Source organism: Agelaius tricolor, unplaced genomic scaffold (genome assembly GCF_023055355.1).
Source record: "Agelaius tricolor isolate 1412-34295 unplaced genomic scaffold, bAgeTri1.0.p SCAF_2, whole genome shotgun sequence".
NCBI lineage: Eukaryota > Metazoa > Chordata > Aves > Passeriformes > Icteridae > Agelaius > Agelaius tricolor.
Genome location: NW_027269262.1, coordinates 37,365,001 through 37,387,295, shown reverse-complemented (window position 1 = coordinate 37,387,295; position 22,295 = coordinate 37,365,001). Strand labels below are relative to the sequence as shown.

At 36.0% G+C, this 22,295-nt stretch overlaps 1 protein-coding gene across 1 annotated transcript in view; it reads left to right on the top strand.

Moving 5' to 3' along the window:
* The window catches only part of ZNF407 (zinc finger protein 407), a 334,816-nt gene that overhangs the window by 20,351 nt on the left and 292,170 nt on the right, over nucleotides 1–22,295 (top strand). The window contains exons 2-3 of the mRNA XM_071456320.1: nucleotides 5,372–10,204; nucleotides 16,078–16,192. Coding sequence (XP_071312421.1) covers nucleotides 5,416–10,204; nucleotides 16,078–16,192 — 4,904 coding nt within the window. The 5' untranslated portion in view covers nucleotides 5,372–5,415. The remainder of the gene's footprint in view (nucleotides 1–5,371; nucleotides 10,205–16,077; nucleotides 16,193–22,295) is intronic.

Here is a 22,295-nt window from a genome sequence, read left to right as displayed (position 1 = left end):
GTACTGTGACTGAGAAGTGCTCTGGCAATTCTAATGCCAGGATTAGCGTAAAACAAAAATAAAGTTAGTACTTGTAAATAAACTTTTTTTGTGTGGTGTTCTTCTGTACACATCCCTACGCCTTCTCTTGGCATATGACCAAAAAGAGAAGTAAACAAAATTGTATTTACCATCAAGTTAAGGAATTTTGAAGTTTACTATAGGTTTATCAATAATTGCTAAATTAGTTGTCTTTTTGAAATTAATTTAAGATTACTACTTTTTAAGTTTCATCTGAGGATTAGAGCAGTGCAGATCTTACACTGGAAAGTGAACTGCACTGTCTCCACCCTTTGGCATAGTAAGACATTATATACTGGTTTTTGGACCAGTGGTAAAAAATTAGAACACTCAAATCCAATGTTCTCTATTTTCATCAAAGGAAACAGCTTCTGTCCACAAATGACTTATGCTTGTGTATAGAACTGTAGCAGACACTATGTCAATATACAAAAAAGCTTTGTACGAAGAATACGAAAGTGAGTTGTTATCAGGTAAAAAATGGTGGTGGCTGCTCAAGAAGTGCTATTTTTCTCTTTTTTTTTGTATGAATTTTCTACTTTACAGATAGTGAGATAGTGCTGAATTGTGATTGCTGGCTGTCTTTTAAATTAGTTTAAATATCAAAACAAAAACTTCACGATTCTGATGATTTGGAAATCCCAGTGGATGAAAGGGGAGAATCTTTATCTATATTGGTTTATGTGATATAGCCAAAGTACTACATATTATACACTTGCAGTTTAAAAATGTGTGTCTTATACATTCTGTAAGGATTTAGATAGTTGGCCTGTGCAGATGTAACATAAGAAACAAACATGCTGCTTTTGAAGATCTTAAAAACATGTTTCACATCTTTCAGATATTTAGCGAATTATTGAAGAAAAGCACTATGTTTGAGCACCTATTTACAATAGAACTACTGAGCTCAGCTTTTTCTGAGCAAAAAATTTTGAGGCCACAATAGGTTTCTTTCCAAAACTTAGGAACGTCACTGTGCTGCAAAGAACCTTAAAATGCATTAGGTAATGTATGACTGTCTCCAAGCAGAAGAATTTGTTAACCTGAAGCTAATGTGGCAAATTAATTTTTGGTCATATCCTTTAAGGATCTGTTCAGCTATACTTGATTTATATGAACATTAACAAAAGATTTATGTTACAAAAAGTCAACCCACTTTTGAGTTAGAACAGCTTCATTTTGAACATTGAATATGATGTTAAGAGAGCACTCTTTGACAGAACCAGCTTTTAAACTATGGAAATACAAGGATTTGACTGCTGTCTGCTTAGGCTGGGATTGATCCTGTGCTGCAGATTTCTGCTGTGCTGTACCTGGCATTACCATTGGCACAGTCGTTGAGCCTATATCAATACATTTTGTTTTATTTATGCAATACTTTAAGTGATTATGTATTGTTGCACTTCAAGCACTTGTTACTTGTAAAAATGTTTCCAGATGATGCTTTAAAAGATGAACGTAGCAGAAAACACAAGAAAGTTTACATCTTGCATTGATTTTAGTCTTGTAGGTCAATGAATAAGGTGGTTCAAGAGCTGATCTTCCTCATTCATACTGCTGTATGAGTTTGGCAGCATTACATTGCTATCAAAAGGCTTACTCAATCACACTAACAAGTAGGAGTTAGATTTAAGCATATGCTTAAGGTGCCATGGCTTCAGAGGGTTACTTGTTACATCTAGAGTGTGTTCTTTGATTAGGTTAATAAAATTCCAGATGCTAATTTGCTTGTGATGATGATCCCTGTGCCAGACTAAGGTTTGATCCAAGATTAATTTTGCAAAAAGAAACCCGTTTGACCTTATGTAGTCACTGGGACTGTCCAAACTTTGCATGCTGTTGATGCCTTCTCCAATGCACTGATTCTTCTATATTACAATACCAACTGCAGAATGGCCCTTAATTAGTGTGGTGGCTTTGTTGAGAGCAGAAGTGAATTGGTTTAGGTAGACAGAGGATTAGGACCTCTCAGTGTTATGATCAGTTTGTGCTTTGCCATTGTCCTAGTACCTGGTGACAAATCTGGGAGAGAGCTTTTGGGGGAGAAGCTTACAGCAGAGGAAGAACACTACAGTCTCTTTTTGTCTAGAGGCAGCTAATGGTGTGCTGAATGCCTGAGTAGCGATAGCCATTCCTGAAATATATCCGTGCAGGAAGGAGCCCACAGCTGCATTTGGGTGTGAGGCACTAGTCTGCCATCAGGGAGGCTGAGCTATGTGCTACTGAAATTGTGTTAGAGGCATGTCAGTGTGATCTGGGCAAGGCTGTAGCAGGAAGAAGCAGAGACTTGGGCCAGTGCTCCAGATGTTGTGTGAGATGTGAGAAAAGAGCAGAGCTCAACAAATTGCTGGTCATGGTACCAGCAAAAAGTAGTGATAGTGGCCATTAAGTGCCTATCAGAAGACTCACTGTCTACAGGCAGCTTTAAGAGAGACCTAAAAGAAATTGGAGGCGACTTAATTCCTTAGATTAATTAATATGGGGGCAGTTTTAGAGAAACAGCAGCAACTGCCTCATAGTTGTTTTCTTTCATAGAGAATACTTTCTGGATTTTGGTTTCATGCAAGTGCAGACTCCCATGTAGTGATATTTATATATAACAAATTATATGGAAGTGGGATGGAGGCAAATGTAACTTTGGGAAGGATGTGCAGGGGTAGACTATTTTCATGGAAACTTTGATGTGTGGTAGTGATGAAGTTGGTAAAGGTGTATCATTACCATACCTTGCCACAGGCAGCCTGCTGTGCAGCTGGAGAGAAGTTGCCTTGATAATGCTTACTGGTTGTGGGGGTAGATGTGAGGCTGTTGACTTCATTAGGAGAACTGCCTGTAAATGGAACAGAGTGCAGTCCCAGTCTGCGTGCTAGAGGTTTGTCATGAAATGACAGCAGAGATAAGGAATTAGGCAAGAAGTCTGGGGTGCAAGGCATCTTAGCATATTTGTATTACACATATGATTATTTTAATTTCATACTGAGATTATTGGTAGTACCTATGAGGTTTATGTTTTGTATTTTTCACTTTTCTAGCATCTAGTTTGTAGTTCTTACTACAAGCAGCTTACAAAGATAAAATAGAGGAAATACATCTTTTTCCTAAGCACTGGAAAAATCCATAACTGGTGCAGTTGAGTGGGAGAGAAGGTTGGACACCAAAACTGGGATTGTGATCTGAGCACAGAGCAGGATGAACTTCTGTTGGAGAGTTATTGAGCAAATGCTGAGAAATGAGGATAAAGCTGCAGAGACTGTGTGCAGATAATCAACCATCTCTTTCAGGTGAGCGAGTAGCCAGTGGAGATGAGCTGAATTTCTGGAAGAGTGCCAGAAAAGGCAACCTTTTTGTTGATGGAGAAACTTCTAATTATCCCAATACAACTTTTGATAGTAGAAATGTTCAATGCCAGTATTAGTTTACTGCTGGACAAGTTTTCTGGTAAATCTTATGGTTTGAGAGGGAAGTATCCTATAAAGAAGATGGAGAATTGGTTCGAGATTGCAAAATGTTTTGTACAGCAAAGAAAAAACTGCTGCTCTTCCCCAGGCCATACAATTGGTGGTGGGCTGGGAACCTGCTGTGGAGGTGCAACAAGGCAAAGGACCCATGGTTGCTTGTTTAAGGATGGACTTGTGACACTTGTCACTGAATTAGCTTGATATTTTGCATTATATAAATAAAGCTGTACTGCAGTTAAACCACATCATTTTCATCTTATCTTTTTCTTCTGTATCCCAAACAGATATAACCTATGCTTATAACCTTTTCTGGGTAAGCTTGCACTTCAAAGCCTTCATCTGGTCCTGCTATTAATTGCTGTAGTGTTTTTGATCATACTAACAGTGTGCTGACTTATACCAGTGAGACTATGGCCCTGACTGTTTTCCTTCTGACTAGTTGTGATAAGTTTCCATCATGGTTTTGTGAAGAAACAGAAACAGTAGTTCTTTAGCTATAACTAGCTTGGTATAGGTTTGGTCAGTGCTTCAGCTCAATGAGAGACCTATGGTTGAAAAACTGTTCAGTGTATGAGACTAATGTGCACTCAATTCCCTAGGGGCTTTCCACAAATTATTCTTAAGGAGAAAAACACTTTTTTACTTCCATGGGTAATAAGTCAAACTGATTTGAATTTATTTTCTCAGTTTAATACTTTCCTACTTTGTCCTCAAATTTAAGCATAATTATTTTTTTACCATGTACTTGAATAGCTTTTTGTACCCTACGTTATCTGTATCCACATTGCAATTACTTAATCTTGTCAGGAAGTACTTACAATTGTGGTCATGGCCTCATTCAATGGGTAACTGAACAAAAAACTGAATACTTGGATCTGCAGCAAATTGATGTTTAAATCATAGTGTAAAGCACATAGATAAACATTTAGTATTTAATCATCTGTTAAAATGAAATGCATTTTCAATTCTCAGTTGCTTCATATCAAAATGAAAAGCTAATAAATGTCAAGATTTGATTTCCCATCCCCATCCCTCTTATAAACTGTGTTGGTAGCATCAGTTTTCTAGTGGCGGCATCTTCTTGGGAGCAGGAGGGTCACACTGGGCAGTTGAGCAAAAGCTTCTGGTAACTGGATTTGAATGGTTAAAGTTTGTGCTGGGTCTCAAAGGTGCTGCCCTTCTCTGCATTGTTATTTCATGACTTTTTGTTTCTCCTCCCTCCTCCCCAATTGGGAAATGATGTTTTAGAGGATATTTTAGGAATGATGGGAAGCTATACTTGCAGCATATTCTTTTAGAACATGGTTCTATTTGTGTTTTTCCTCTTTCTCTTTAGCAGGTAATCTAAGCAGAGGAAGGAAAGCAAGCTGAATACTTAAAATATTTAACATTTATGCTGGCTTTGTTTTGCTTGTTACAGTCATGATTATTTCTCCTGGGAACTTTTAAATTTGGGAAGCTGATTTTCAAGCTCAGGAAAAGTAAAATATTCCATTTTACTTTTTTACTAGCGGCTTTCAGGGAGCTTGACCAGTTAGTATTTTGTGTCCCAAATATACTTCCAGAAACAAAGGTCATGTTTGTCTGCCCAAGTCTAAAGCATGTAGAAGATTACTTGATTACATAAAAACTATGGGATCTAAGTGTTTGCTCACATGGTGGTCATTACAGTGAGAACTCTGTAACTAGAAGGTGGTATAGATACCATGGTGAAACTGTCACCTCATATCTTTCATTGTGTCTTTCTTCCTGCCATGATTTAAATTTTCTATATTGCTTGAGGGTTTTAAAATTTGATTATTTTAACCCTTAAGTTTGCATAAAAGACTAACAGGAACTCTTTTGTTTTGTAGGTGCTAAACCAAATGATCTTCAATTGGTAATATCGCTGTTAAGAATGGATGGAGAGGAAAATAAGAAGAGAGATGATGTTGATGAGAATTTACAAGTTGAGTTGACAGAAGAATCTCCAAGAAATACATCAGAAGAAAATGCTGGATGTGACTCTTCATCTCAGCAGAAAACAAGGCTTACATCAGATGAAGTGTTCAGGGACCTCGAAAAGAAAGAAAAAGAGAATGGCACAAACAAAACAGCACTTTCAGAATCAACAAACCTGGATGTTGTTGAAGCAGAGAAACCTGAAAATGTCTCCAGGAAAAGAAAGCTGAGTTCTTCAGAAGACATGAAAGATACTGGAAGGAAATTGCCAAAAGTTTTAGCTGGAGAATCATGTGGTATGATACCTGGAACTGTAAAAAAGGAAGGAGTCACCAATGGCCCTGATAGTGACATATTTAATTCAGATATCCTGTGCCTACGATATGATTTCAGATGTGCTGCTGCTGATGCCATATTGAAAATTCACAAGGAAAATAAGCATTCACAAGATGTGTCAGCTGCTGTTTCTGATAAATTATATTCTTCAGAAGAAATCAGTGTTGTCTGTACAGCTGGAAACATAGACAAAGACCCTACAGGCAAAATGAGTGATCAGTGTTTACCTTCCTGCTCTGATAAGGAAAAACATAAACAAGAAAGCCTCTCTAAGCCATCCAAAGAGCAAACACACCCTCACTGTAGTTGCATAGGTGAGTGTAGTTCAACATCACATATGCATGTTAAGCGAGTTCGTGAGAAATCCAAGATATTTTCTTGTGATCTTTGTGGTTTTCAGAGTGCTGAAGAGAGTCTCCTAAATTCTCATTTCCTTGGCAAGACTCACCTTCGACGCCAAAATCTTGCTGCACGGGGAGGATTTGTACAGATATTGACAAAAAAATCCTTTAAAAACCAACAATCTACTGCAACCAAAGAGAGGAATGTCAGGGCAAAACCTGGGACCAATAAATTAAGGGCAAGAACTGCTGATGCAAAAGAATTAAGTATTTGCAGTGCACTGAAAGGCTCAAAAGTAAGCTTATCTAAACAAAATGATGGCAGTGAACTTGTTGAAATGATACCATCTTCAAATACTCCCACTGAAAAAACAGATACTATGACAGAAGACACATCGCTTTCTTCTGCTACAGAAAGAAATGATAAAATTCAAACTGAAAAACTAGGAATACCGGGACCATCAGAAAGTATTTTGCAGAAAACAGAATCTCTTCCAACTACCAAAAAGCTACTTAATAGTTTACATAGGACAAGGAGATTTGATAAACTGAAACACAAAAGAAATGTTTTCTTGTTAAGGTCTTCATTTGGACAGAGTAGGTCTTCTAGATTAAAAAGGCAGGTTAGAAGAAGATACAGATTGTTGGGGAATAGCAAGAGATCCAAATCTGAAACTCGGAGAGTACATGAAAAGCCTATCTCCAGCACACAGCTTAAACATGGTGAACCAAGCCCTGTGTCTCACACAGAACTAGAAAGAGATGCTAAAAGTAATTGCAATACTGCTGCAGAAATACAAGATCTTACTGAATATGAGCCAAATACCCCTTCTTCTAGCACTGCAGGTGCTAAAGATTCTGAAGTTAAACTTATTGCTGATGATGGTGCTCTTCATACTTGCATGGATTGTGGTCATGTTTTTCACGACCGAGAAAGTTTGGAAACTCATATTGCAAAGCTTCATACAAAAAGGATCCAGTTTCATTGTCAGATGTGTAGCTATTCCTCTGGAGTCAGGGAAGACGTGAAGCAACACTGTCAGGAGAGTAAACACCAGATGGGTGGTTGTAGCTTTAATTGTCAGGTCTGTTCGTTTACCAGCTTGAATGTGGACAGCCTTCAAAGCCACATGAGTGAAGTGCACAAAATGTCCCACAGTTGTCCAGCTTGCATTCTTTTTTTTCAATTGGAAGAAGAGCTGATAAATCATCAAAAAAATGAGAAACACGATAGTTCATTATTTCAGCAAGCTACTCCATTGAGTAACAGTGATCAGACCTTGCAAGTGGTACCTTACAAGGAGTCAGTATCGAACAATAGCCAAAGACTTGCAAAGGAAATGGAAGTGTCAATGCAGGCAAAAACTCCAGACTCTTCCTTCATAAATCATAGAAATGAACTAAAGCATTCTGTTCTGAATAAAACCCAATTTCAATGTAAAAAGTGTTTTTATAAGACGAGATCTTCCACAGTTCTTACAAGGCACATAAAACTCCGACATGCACAAGAGTATCACTTCCTTTGCAAAGCATGTAATCTCTACTCACTGAGTAAGGAAGGAATGGAGAAACATATCAAAAGAAGCAAGCATCTTGAAAATGCCAGGAAAAACAACATTGGACTACGTTTTGAAGAATGTATTGTAAAGGTTTGCGTTGGTGTTGGTGGCATTAAATCAGTGGTGGATACTTCCATTGCTGGGAGTGGAAGTACAGAGTTGGATAAAGAAATTATAGATGTTTCATCTTCTTCTGTGGAAAACATATCAAGAAATAAGGATTTTGTTCTACTTGAGCAAAGAATTGGTGAAAATGAATTGGTTTTAGCTGATGCATCCAGAGGAGGGAAGCCTAAAGGTACTATTTCTAGGACATGTACCCATTGTGGCCTTTTGGCCTCCAGTGTTACAAATTTGACTGTTCACATCAGGCGAAAGCACAGCCATCAGTACAGCTATTTGTGTAAGGTTTGCAATTATTACACTGTCACCAAAGGAGATATGGAACGTCACTGTGCAACCAAAAAACACAAAAGCCGTGTTGAAATAGAAGCATGTGGAAAACAGAACTCGGAGATCATTGTTAGCCCTGAAGGAGGTAATTTTGAATCCATGAGCAAGAAGATTAACAGCCCCATGACTGCCTTGCCTGAACATGTTGAGGATGGTGGCCAGTCATCAGATTTGGAAAATTCTGTCTTAGACAATCAGGAAGTTGAGCGAGGAGATGCTGAGTTAAAAGCTGCAAATGCCAGTAGGCTACCAGATACGCAGCCTAGTAGGAATCCAGTGAATATAAACCAACATGTGTTGCTGGAACCAGCGAGGGTTGCTCAAGACTGTGACCCAAGCTTCCAGAGGAGAGCCATGGGTGCAAATGACAACAAGTGTGTACACTGCAGCTTCATTGCTCATTCTGCTGCTTCTTTAGAGCTGCACGTGAAGCGAAAACATACAAAACAATTTGAATTCTACTGCATGGCTTGCGACTACTATGCTGTTACTCGCAGAGAGATGATAAGGCATGCAGCAACAGAGAAACACAAAATTAGAAGAGAATCTTATGTTTGTTCTTCTTCTGGGGAGGAAGCAAATGCAGCAAATACCACTAAAGAAGGCGCTGCTTTGCCTCAAGAGGAGCACCATCACATTGCAGGGGAATCAAAAATTAATTTAGATGAAACAAAGTGTGCCAATGATGCATCAGAAGGTGATCATATGAATAAAAGCTTTACTGAGTGTACTGCCTTAAATGAAAATACATCTCCAGGAATCCCTAAAGATGTCAATTCCCAAAATGCAGTAGGACATGAACTTGATAAGGATTCTGGAAATGGAGGAGAAAACCCTTATTGTGAAGGATTCCAGCAAACTCCTCAGAAAGATAAAGTTGTTGAACTTGTCAAAGAAGTATCAGTTAAAGAAACAGGTACTTGCGAGGTGCAGAAAAGTAAGCATGGTCAGGAGCTGCTCAACTCAGATGATGACTGCACTGCAGAAAATCAAAATAGACCAAGCCACACAAACTGCAATTCAGAAAAAGATGTGGAGAGCTTGGAAGAAAGTAGTGAAAACCCAGAAGCAGAGTGTAGAGACAAAGACAGTCTCACAAAAAAATCACTGAAGAAAAATAGCCCACTTGTGCTAAGTCTTCCAGAAACAAGTAGTGCAGTAGAGCAATCAAATTTTGCTGGAAACACTGGAGAAGCAGTACAAAATAGACATAGTTTAGATGGTAACAGAAGTTTCAGAGAGGATCCTACTGGGGAGGAGGATGAAGCCCTTATGGAAGCACAACGTGAAGCTGAAGTAACTATAAATAACAATGTTTGGGAGGCAGATGGCTCAACAGCTGAGGGCAGGCAAGAAAGTAGTAATGAGGCTTTAGGAACAGTTATCAGTGCTGATGATAAAGGAAAAGCAGTGCAAAATGTTGGCAAGTTTGATTCTTCTATAGTGAGGTTAAAAAGTCATCAAGATGGGGAGGCCAGTGACCATTCTGCAGAAGGACAGATGTCAGGGGCAGTGAAAGCTAGTGAGCTCACAGTGACAGCAGACACTTCAACAAGTGGTGGGAAAAAGAAGAAGTCAGAAGGAATTTCCCTTGGGGAATCGACACGTATTCGCTGCGATGACTGTGGTTTTCTAGCAGATGGTTTGAGCGGACTAAATGTTCACATAGCCATGAAACATCCTTCAAAAGAAAAGCATTTTCATTGCTTACTCTGTGGAAAATCATTTTACACAGAAAGCAACCTTCACCAGCACTTGGCCAGTGCTGGGCACATGCGAAATGAGCAGGCGAGCGTGGAGGAGCTGCCCGAAGGAGGTGCAACCTTTAAGTGTTTGAAGTGCACGGAGCCCTTCGATTCAGAGCAGAGCTTGTTTCTCCACATCAAAGAGCAACATGAAGAGCTGCTGCGGGAAGTCAATAAATACATTGTTGAAGACACCGAGCAGATAAACAGGGAGAGGGAAGAGAACCAAGGCAATGTCTGCAAGTATTGTGGGAAGATGTGTAGAAGTAGCAATTCCATGGCCTTCCTAGCTCACATCCGTACCCACACAGGTATGGAAACTGTTGTTGCAATTGGTCTCTTTCAAGCAGTGAATTATACCATTGGTCTTTTTCTGCTTGTTAAGCCCTTTTATATTTCTTAGGAACTGGCATTTTTATCGCCTGATAAGCCCCTGATGAAATTCAAAGTTATCTAAAAGGGTATGAAAATACGGTGATCAAAGGGCAGAAAATGTAAGAACATTTCAAGTACAGTCACCCTTCTGCTTTTTGTTTCATATAGAGAGATTTTCTTCCTTTTAATCTAAATTGTAACCATTCATTGGTTCTTATATAATGAAGCAGTGGTGGTTTGAGAGATTAGTTAGTTGTTCTTTCTAACTTTCTCTTCTGTGCAGTTGTTTAGTATCCAAATTGTTTACTTCATTTCAATTAAGTGAAACTTTAAGCATTACATAATGTCTCAGAATAGACATTTGATATTACATCACTCCTAAATAAATACCAATAAGAAACAACATTTTTTTTTTTTTTCAGAAATAAGTTATAGCGGTTGGAATTGGTCAGCCTTTTTGGAAGGTGGTATGCAGTGCTGATGTGTTGCACAGGGATGTAGCATCTGATTTAGTTTCTGTGCTGATCACACTTTAAATTCATTTTTATGTTTAATTTTAAGTGGAAAATTTAAAAACATTTCTGTAGAAAAATTCATAAGCTGCAGTTCTAAATTTATGTAAAAATTCACTGCGATGTTTCTATAAACCTGCCATACATTCTTTATTTTAAATAGACAGCTTTTCTAAATCACTGAGCTCTGCTTAGACAAGTGGTGTCTCCATGGTTGAATTTATGAGTGGATTTGAATAATAAATTCACATTTCAATGAACATATTTTCATTAAAACTGTAAGGTTTATTTTACTGTACTTTTAAATAATGGCTTATTATGGAAGCTATAGTTTAAATTCATGCAGTATTTGAAACTTAGTGCATGGTTACAAGGAAGAGAACAAAAAGGTAACAAAAAGAAGCATAAAAGAATGGTAATTCCTGGCATAATCCTAAAATAGTTTTGTAAGTTTTTATGAAAAGGCAAGGGCGTGACTGGACAACAAATCCTAAAAATTAATCTTGGGGAACAGAGACATTGTATTTCAAACCTTTCAAAGTATTTTACTGTAACTGCAGCATTCATGTATACCAATAACTCACATACTTAATACTTTCAGCATTACTTCTGTCCTGTCAATAGCGTAGTTATCTGTATTGCTTCAGCTAATATCCAACCTAGAATGCAGTGTTAAGTCTTCAGAGGAATGCTCATGTTCACATGGTCAGAACAGCTGTATAAGCCCTTAATATGCCCTCTTACGGCAGATAAAACTGAATAAAACTAAGGGGGAGGATGCTAATGGAGCTCTCTTTAGAATTCTTTATGCAACTGTCTGGTCAAGACATGTTGCTTATAATTGATGTGTCCATTACTTGAATTCTCTTGTAATTATAGTCAATAAGTCTTGTAAATGTGTTAAAGCTCACTAAAAGCATACAAATTCAAGAACAGAGTAAGGCTAATAATTTAAAATAATCAATGTAGGCATTTCAGCACTTAATTTCCCTTGTGTGTTGATAGCTGATCATTCTTAATCCATTAAGATTTATTTAGTCGTTTACAATGCAAAATAGGTTTGCACTGGTCACTTGTGCCATTTGAAAATGTCCACCAGGTTAAGTGCAGAATGTAGTCCATTAGTCTTCCTTGACTATATGTATTAATTGCATTTAAAATCAAGTTAATGTGGATGTGAAAGTGAGGTAACTATCAATATATGACAAAGCAACCCTACTTACATAAGTTACATCATTGATTGTAACATTTAGTAAAAGTTAGTGTACTTTTTAACATCTTGTGTGTAGGTCTTATCATGGAGTATATTTTTACTGTGCTTTTGGATAGCACTAAATATGCAAAGCAAAGTGAAAGAATACATTTAATTTTGCAAGTAATTTTTTGGTGCAGAAGTATAGAAAGGTTACAGAACAGAGTTTTATCTGCCTTCTTTCTCACTGCAACTCTAAATGAAATGGTTTTCTTACGCTTTGCTTATTCACATAAATAGTAATGTGGAGACTTTTATTAATACTTAATGGGAAGAAGGCTTTCTCTTCCAATCTGTATTTTCCTGTTTGTGGTTCTCTTCTTATAGAACCTTTTCTTTCCATCTGTATCACAGTGGATGCAGTTTAATAACAAACAAATATGTTTGGGTGATTGGGAGCAGTGGCAGAAGGGAATGACCTACTGCACCAACTGTATGTAACATTGGTGAGGCAAAGTCCACCATTTCCAGCTTCTGACCTATCCCAGGGTAACAACAGGTGCATAAAAGCACAGCCACACATTTTCCCATTTATTATTCTGATTATGTGCTTTTAAAAAAGTCTTTCATCAGCATCTGGATGTGCATAAATAAGTTTATATACATGTGTATGTATGTGTAACCATCGCCAACTCCTTTCCTTTTTTTTAATTGAGTAATCAGTGATGATTTGAGGTGGTGGAGGGAAGGGAAGGGAAAGTTGCATAAAGATACAACTAATAATTTCCATTAATAGAAAAATAATGTTTCAAAATACCATTAAATAATGTAGGAGATTTTCACATTGCAAATGAAAGGAAAGCATTGCTGTAGAGGACCTAACAAGTAAATCCATCACATGTTGACAAGTGAAAATGAGGAAGTGTAAAGAAAAATAGAAGAAGTAGTAGAGGTGGAAGACTTTTTAGTTTGCAATTGATGGAGGTCCCATAAACTTAATTAACAATCAACATCTGAGGAAAAATCACCTGCAACTGCATCATCTATGTTTCTTTTCTCATCAGATTTCTCAGTTAGTGGCAGTTGTGCCCAATGCAAGTATGCTGTATTACTCCCCATGTCCTAAACCTAGGAGGAAATGGTATGATGACATTTCATGTGGTTCTGCTCACTTTGTATTGGGCCTGAGCTAGGAGCACAGCAATGCCTGGAGGTGCAGGTGATGTTTCCTTTGGCTGGCCTAAAGATGCAACAGTGAATTTTTTCTTACAGCTTTGGGTCTTTAGTGTCCTGATGTAAAGCAAGGATTGTGGATTCAGATATTTTTTTGCAAAAGTAGAATGGTTTATGCCTGCCGGACCTGAACTCTTAAATTGAGTCTTATTTTCAGTTTGGTATGGTGGTGTTGGTTTTTGTTTGTTTGTTTTGTTGTTGTTGTTCTGTTTTTGTTTTGTTTGTTGTTGGTTACTTGGTTTGGTGTTCCCCCAGTTGTTAAGAGCCTTATTGTTTCCTGCTACCATCAGAAAATGTACATGTGTTTTCCATGCCATAAATTGTGAGTAAAGTAGTTTGGTGGATTTTTTGGAATTTTTTGGCTATTTTTTTGAGTCATTTTCTTGAAATGATGATATAGTGAAAGCATTTTTCCCTTTTTTTTCTGAGAACTTAAAGCCAAATATGAATCCAGTAGTATCACAGTTTAAAACAGCTTAAGAGAACCACTGAAATTGGTGATAAGTATAGCTAAGAAATGGTTAAATGTTTTACATTGTTTCAGACAGCTTTATGGCAAATACAATTTTTTTTTTTACCATTAATTTAAATCACAGTCTAATGTCTTCATTTTTAGAATAAAATTTTGGGTTGTTCCATCCAAGAACATACTGGAACAAATTTGGCACCAGCCACCTAAAGGGGAGATACACTGCTTTTGTTTCAGGTGATAAGTACCGACTGGAGCCTGCCAGCACTTGAATTTTCATGGAGTTTAAATGGAGATGTTAACAGATATTCAGCTCTGGATCTGAGAAAAAAAAAATCAAAAGCCCTCAAGGCCTCAGTGATTTTTGGATGAGAGCAGTCAACAGAATAATACATTTCTGTATTGTCAGCACACTGTAGTCACGATTGGTCTGAACTCGAGTTCTTCACAAAGGAGTCATGTAAATGGAAAACAGCAAAGGTCTTGTATGGAAGCCCTGTGGGACACCTGCAGTAACAGAATGAGGAACGAATTTACAATTTAATCAGTAGGAGAGAAACTAAGGGAACATAGGATAGAATCCACATGGTACATGAATTCTATGAGAAAAAAGGGCAGTATAAACACCAATAGATTTTTAAAAAATCATCTTCACCTGTGGCCTTGTTGTTATTAATTGTCCAGCTAACAATCACAAGTTAAAGCATCAACTTTTAGTGGTCTTTTAATGCAAAGATAAGGTTTTATTTTTTATTTGCCCTGGTCTCTTTGTAGAATGCAATGTTGATTTCAAATGTCACCAAATTAATGATTAATTCAGTTTTATCAGGATCATTTAAATAAACTGGGTTTTTTTTCAGTGTGATGGATAGACTGTGATTGCTGTGAGCTGCAGTCTGAACCTGCTTTTGACATTTAAACATATAAAGCTGACTAGATATAACCATTGAGGTGCTAAATATATTTTACATCTACTTCCAACAGTAGAAATGGAAGTATTAAGAGATCTGGCTTCATTGTCATTGAACTGTGAAATATTCAACCTTGTCTGCCTGTGCTTAGTACTGTTGACTTTTTTATTTCAGTTAGAAGATTAAAATTAAATGCTTCATTTTTCGTTAGCTTTTGGGAATTAAATTGAAATTTAAGACTCTAAAATTTTTTACTAAGATCCTCAATTTCACCAGTGGGTTCCTGGAGGATATTCTTTTTTCAAGGGCAAAGTAAAAAGGTTCATTGATCAAGTATGATATAGTGCAACATTTTTCTTATCAGAGCTCTTTATGTATATTTATTAAAGATCACATATTTCATATTATGCTTAACTGTATTGGAAGAAGTACTTCACAAAACATATACTAAACATAATATGGAGACTCTTTGACCATATTGTACTTACTTTTAACTGCAATTCTCTGATTTTGATTTATTGATTTAAGGATTTAGTGGTCAGAAAATTGGAAAGTGCTTCTAGAATGATGTTGCTGCGTAATAACCAGGGACTGACATGTGCCAAATTTAACTATGTCAGTAAAAAAGATAGTTTTTCCATCTTGAGAGATGATCACTGTTAATTAAGATAGACAAATAATTTGACTTTTTGCTGAACTGATGTTGTACAAGAAATAGGTTGATACTTTTTCCTTGGAGAAATAATTTCAGAGTTCTTTGGTCTGCAGCAGACATTTAATATTAAAGTTTGTTCTTGAAATAAATAATAGCCAAAATGTCAATACTTCTGGTTTGCAGAATAATCATAAATTCTTGACCATAAAACAGTCATAAAGGCATAATATTTTATCCGCTGTATATTCATACATTGCATGCCATTACAATAGCAAGGTGATGAATCATTTGCTGTGTGTGACAGAACAAATCTGAAATACCAATGCTAATGTGAAATCTATTCAAAGTTGGAAGACTTGTAATATTATTTTACTTTAAAAATATTTGCTAAAAAAAAGAGAATGTTTTGCAGTTTAAACCAATACCAGTCCACTTTAAGACCATTACCTGAGTTTCAGCATCTGGCCATTGGGAAAGACATAGAGCAACTTTTGCCATCTTTTTGAAACGTCATCTACCTATTGTATTTTCTGCTCATTTTAATATATTTTGTGGATTTTAATGACAAGAAAAAGACCAGATTTAAAGTCAAGAGGTATTTTCTGGGATCTTGAACTTGAGGAAACTTTAATGAGTAATGTATAGAATATACTGTCTGTGTCCTGGGGGTTATAAATTTATGTACAAGACACTTTTTTTATTAGGCAAAAATCTCAAACAGGTTAAATGTGGGATAGGTTTTAAAAAGGTTATTTTTCCTCAGGAATTTTTATTTCTTTAACCATGGGTGATATTTTATTCTAATTCAACTCATATCTTATGCTAAATTTTACTTAGGATCAAAGCCATTCAAGTGCAAGATATGCCACTTTGCAACAGCTCAGCTTGGAGATGCCAGAAACCATGTCAAGAGGCACCTTGGGATGAGGGAATACAAGTGTCATGTCTGTGGGTGAGTAAATTGAAACAGTCTCCACCATGGTTAACCAGGAGAAGAGCACAGAATATGAATTGTTTCAGAATTGAAAACTGTGATGTGAGCAAGAGTGGCTAAAATTATGCATGCATATCCTCCTTTCCATTGTTATGGTAAATTCCTTAAATACAGTTATGACATTCTTTTCCCACTTCTAATCCTGCACTGAAGATGAGCAATTTTATGGGCTACAAGGTCAATTTGAACCTGTAATCTGTAAATTGACTAAATTATAGGATGTTCATTCACATTGCCAGGGAGAACTGTAAATTCCATTTAAAGACATAAAAAATATATAATATAGACTTTACTGTGTGGGGTTTTTTCTTTTGCTATACTGTTATAATTTTAGTACCATTAACAGATTTCGGGACTCCATTAGGGTTTTCATTCTTTATGAAAACAAAACAGAAGACAGATTTTTCAAACAAACGGATCTAAAATATTGCAGGCATAAGACTTTTAAAATAAATTGAAGTCTTTTATGTGTTCTTGTGTTCCTGTTTGTTACCCAAAAAAACTTGTTTTTCTTTTAACAATCGTTATTTCCTTAGAAGGATCGTTCATAATGTTTAATTGTCCTTCAAATGTGTTGCATTTAATAGGAGGCATTGAGACTCCTTAATGCAAAACTAATTAATTTAGCAGAAATGTTTAAAAGGTTTTAAAATGCCATGGCATATATGGTACATCATAGGACATTCAAAGTTGGATTTTAATACCCTAGTTCTGATTAAAAATATATTTTAATGTTATTATGCTGAAGAAATTAACTAATATATGCATCATATAAAAACATTTAACGCAAACTTATGTAACCTGCTATACCAGTCTTATGGCTAATGTGTAAAAGAGCACAGGTTCAATTAGATGGTGCTGTGCACACATGCATGGTGTGGTGTGATGTTGGGGATAATATTCAGCAGGAGGAGGTTTTTTAGCCTTAGTGTACCAATCTGCTGCAGGACAAAGTGAGTTGCACATTTTAGAAGACAAGTGAATCTTCAGCTGAAGACGCAGCTGAGTGATTTTCACTGATTCATCTCTCTGTTTTTCTAATAATTTTGCATGTGGCATTATGAGATACTTTGGATGAGTTTACTCACTTAAGAAAATTACTTGCTGACTTCTTGAAATAAGAAATAAAAATGTATGAGCCCAATTCTTAAGTCCACTGTATATCAGTAGGAGGATAACTTGTGCTACTCCTTATTTTGAAGCATAGTTAAAATGAATGTTGTAGGGTATTTTATATTGTTTTAAAAATCTTATTTGCTGTCTCTGCTTTGTCAATTGTGAAGAACTTGACATGGAAGCTAGTTAAAAACTACAGATCCACAGAAGTTTTTAGCAAAGGCTAAACTCTCTTCCTTGGAAGTTGTCCACAAACTTGACATTGGTTGTTTGTTCAATTCCCTTTTAACTTAAACTGAAAAATCATAATATTTTTTAAAATATTTCATAATGAGAGGAAAAGTAAAAAAAAAAAAAAATCAAACCAGCAAATATGGTATCTTTTACAAAAAAAAGAATAGAATTAAAATTATTAGGATTTGGCATAGTGCCTCATTTTTTCAAAAACTCATTCTATCACTTCAGGATTGACATATCTGACAGAACCTGTCTCAGAAATTGCACAACTCTCAGCTGGGATTCACAATAGTTATGGAAGAGAGAGCAAAAGATGTATGAATGATTTAAACTTTGGATTGAAATGGTAGTCACTTTCCTAAGCTGATTGCTTACTCTGTGTTGCTGATATGTCATACCTGGTAGCCAGGCAGGTACTTATTTTCCATTTTTGTGTATTGTTAATTTGCATCAACCACATGGAGCTCTGCTGTTTAGATACGGCAGAGCAATCGGTGAAGAGACATACACCACAATACCCCATGCTTACAAAAATCTGATTTATGTCCTTGTTTAAATAATCATCACATTTCACTTAATGTGCACCAAAAATGTATTTTAACAATCATATACTAGCACTGATTTATTTGGAAAGGCCATTTTTGCACTGTAGCTAACAGCCCTGAAGAATTGATTGGGATTTGAAGGAGGAATGACCAGAGCAGCTTGAACCATAGTCCATATAATGAATATGCCATCTTATATGTGGAAGAGGAGAAAAAAATGTTAATAACCTGTGCTGTATTTGTGCTCTTTTAATTGAAAGGACTGGGTAGCTTGTTGGTTAAAAAAATAAAGTAGCAACATAAAAAAGGATAAAATTGCTAGGATTGGCTATCGGATTAGTGGCACTATAGAGCATTGGTACATTAACACCACTGACAATGTCAATTCATTATCATTGATGGCTAAATAATCTTGGAAATGCTCAGTGGACCTATTAGTTCCTGAACATAAGCAGCTCATGCTGCATTTCTTCATTAGCTTTAATTGCTATAAATTTTACCTTTTTAAAAATCATGCTTTAAAAGGTGAAGTGATCTTTCAGGAACATTAACTCTGTAATTTTGTCACAAACAGAAGGTCCTGCACTATGTTTTCTTTTCTACAGTAGTTAATATTCTATCCTCTGACTTTTAGATTCTCAGTAATAAGCCCTCTGCTAGTTGTGAGGATAAATTGTGTTTCAAAAGCTTTTGAATCTGCTTGGGCACTTTTTAAAGGTGAAATGTCAGTGCAACATCATGGTGTGGTCTCAAAATACCACGTTTTTTAAAGACAAATTACTTCAAAATTTTGGTCTTAAAAAAAAAGGTAAAAGAAAAAAAAGCAAAAATCTTATTTTTGGTGTTGTTTTAGGAAGGTTTTGCTGTGTCACAATTTTTCAAATGATCCTCATATTTACATGCTACAAAGTACACAATATATAATTCAGCTAGTTGTTGAAAAAGGCAGTAATTTTGCTGTGTTGTTTTATTTTTTTTAATTGAAGTTCAGAGTTTGTTTTTCTTCAGCTGCACAGCAGAAAGTAGGTGACACAGAAATTGGACACCGCTGATGTTTTAACATTTGGAATAAACCGTCTGCTGCTCATTGCCTTATCGCAGATGTGTGTTAATTGTTTTCTTTTCCATACCCATGGCTGTAAAATATATGCCATTATTTCAGGGGTAATGTCTATTTTCTGTGTGACTTTCTTTCGTTTTTGAAAGTCTGACTCTGAAATTGGCTGATACTCTGGGTTAAGCGAACAAATCTTGGTTGCCCAGCATTTAAAATTTTTGTTTCATTTGCCTGCTGAAATGCTGTGAAAAGGCTTATAATGCACTTTTCAAATTTTATCCCTTAGGTAGGATATGAAAAATGCATTGTTCTTCAATTGAGATTGTGAACAGAATTTATAGGCAATGTTTGATTTAAAAATATGTCTATTATTCCTTTGCCTTTTTCTTGCCTTTGCTTTTAGAAACAGAAATTTGGGGTATGTAGTTACATGTTTCAAGTAAGAGTGGCTGCTTCCTTCTTTTTTTTTTTTCTCTCTCCTTTATGACCACTTAAAAATCGATTGAAGAAGATGAGTATAAGGTAGGTTTGGATTGTTAGGAAAATGTTCAATATTTAAAATGTGCACGTAAACATTTTTTGCTACATTCCTACAGTTTGAAAGGCCAATTTTAGCAATGCCTTTTTTATGTTTATTACACATATAGTATTTAATGTATAGTAGTCAAGTGTTTTGAGAACAAAAGTAAGCCTTTTTAGATACAAAGAAATTTGGAGGGGGGTCAAAAAGATGATTTTTTTCCCTGTATTTTGCTGGAGTAGTTATGTCTTGAAGTTTTTTGATATGGTGTTTTGGTTTTTTGTTGTTTGTTTTTGTTGTTTTGTTTGTTTGGGGCTTTTTGCTTTGTTTTGGTCTTTTGTTGGCTGGAGGTATTAATCTGTATTTACTTTCTGCTCCTTAGTTCTCTATTTGCTTTGAAACTCTTTTTCTCAATTAATTCTGGAGATAACGTAGGAGGTTCTGATAAATATTTTGCTAAATTCAGTTATTTCTTAAAGCCTCAAATAAATAAGATTTTGGGACAGTTATAGTCTCCCAAGCATGGAAATAACCTCACTTCTGCTGCTGTCGTTAATGCTAGGAGTAATTCAGAGATTTGTATAAAGTTCAGTATTTTAATGACACTGGTTGCTTGGAGAATGTCTCACAAAACTACTCACCTATATTGAGCATAGTGACTAATAGATCTTTGTTCTTGATAGATAAGGATGTGCTTTCACCAGCTGCATAAAAAAAAAAAGGCTCCACTCCTGTTTGTTGTTTCTGAAAAATCTTCTAGATTTTCAGATTTTTTTAACCTATTACTATTAATACAGGCTACTTTTACTGAAAAGCTGCTCTTAAGATTGCCTTTAGCAAGCAAAAAAGACTTATTCTTAAATTTATTGGTAGGAGCAGGAAAAACATTATCTTTTCAAGGATGCCTTAACGTACTGTAATGTAAATTAATTATTTATACTTGTGCAGTTTGGTAAATCTTAAATAGAAAGTTGCTACTCCAGTAAAACTATTTTTGTGTGGTATTACCTAGTTTTTGTGCATTAGAAGGGATCTCTGTGTAGATGATTATAATGTCACTTTCTGACCTTTGCAGCTTGAATAATTGTAAATCATTGCTTCATAACGTGTCAGAGAATGTCTGTACTAGGGAATTAAATGGCAGAATATAATAGACCAAATTATTGCCTGTCATGTTTTCAACAACACAGTTAGTATTTGAGTTACACTTAATCATTACGTGCATTAGCAACTTCATTGGAATCCAGCTTCAGGCTGAGCATGAAATACATTACATTATTTAAACCTCTAATGGTAGAAGTCATTTATTTGTGTTGAAGTGTACAACATGCAGAGTTTCATAAAGCAAGGAACACTTGAGAGCTTAATTTATCCAAATCAAAGTCTAAATGCAGATAAACACAAATGGCAAAAATTAGTAATTTTTATAGTCTGGAAATATTTAAAAATACATGGTTGTGGGTAATTGTAGGCAGCAGGAATAAATTAAAATCACTATTTTTAGTCAACTCTGAGAATTAAAACTTTTATATCTAAATAATCAAATGCATCATGAAATTGCATTTTTGAACGAACAATTAATTATACACATCATGTCTACAGATGTGTCCAAACAAAAAATATATGTTTGATGCAGCTGTTTAGATCAGAGATAATTGCATGTGAAGTGACTGTTCCAGATCCAGCTATTCTTAGTTTCTCTATCTGCATTTTGCCATTTGGTCCTATCATATTCTTGTGTCCACATTTACTTTAGTAAAGAAAAATGAGGTGAACCTACATAACAGCTTTCCAAACTTGCATATGGTTTAAAAAAATTAACAAGAAAATGATAGAAAAATATATGAAGTTAAGTAATATATGTGTTGTGATATTTTGCCATTTTTTGTTCAGCTGTCTTATCACTTTGTTAGATTTGCAAACCTGACCTTCAGTACATAGTCTCTCTTTTTACTATTTAAGAACTACTTGAAGTGGAAACAATTTACTTTTGTTCAGAAAAGCTCCCAGCACCTTTAAACAACTGGTACGGATCCCAGGATGTGTTGTGCAAGACTGTCCTGGCCTGGAAGTCTGCCATGGAGTTTGCTGGAATTGGCTTGTAGGAGACTTCTGTACAGGCAGTAGAAGGACTCTTCTGTGTGAGACTGCTGTTAACAATTGACACAGAGCAATCAAGACCAGCTTTCCCCCTTAATAAAATGTGTTTCTAGCAATTTGTATGCTAAATGGGATTATAATAATAATTTAGTTGTGCTTGCTGAAGAGACAAGGTATGTAAGGGACATACTTACATTGTGTGTTGTGTTTGGAGATACAAAGAGCTGTGAAAAGTCCAATTCAATGCACTTCTAAATGACAGCTATTGAGGTGCACAGAGGTGTAGCACCTGTAACTGCTGCTTTTACAGGCATGCATTTTTAATATTTTACTTTATTGTAGATTGCTTTAATGTCCAAGACATATTTACTTCTACTAAGCCATAGGCACCTCACTCTGAACACATCCTATGGCCACACAGGGTGGGTTTGAGCCCTTTCTGAGGATGCAGGCACTGTGACCAATGGGAAATAGTCTGATGGTGCA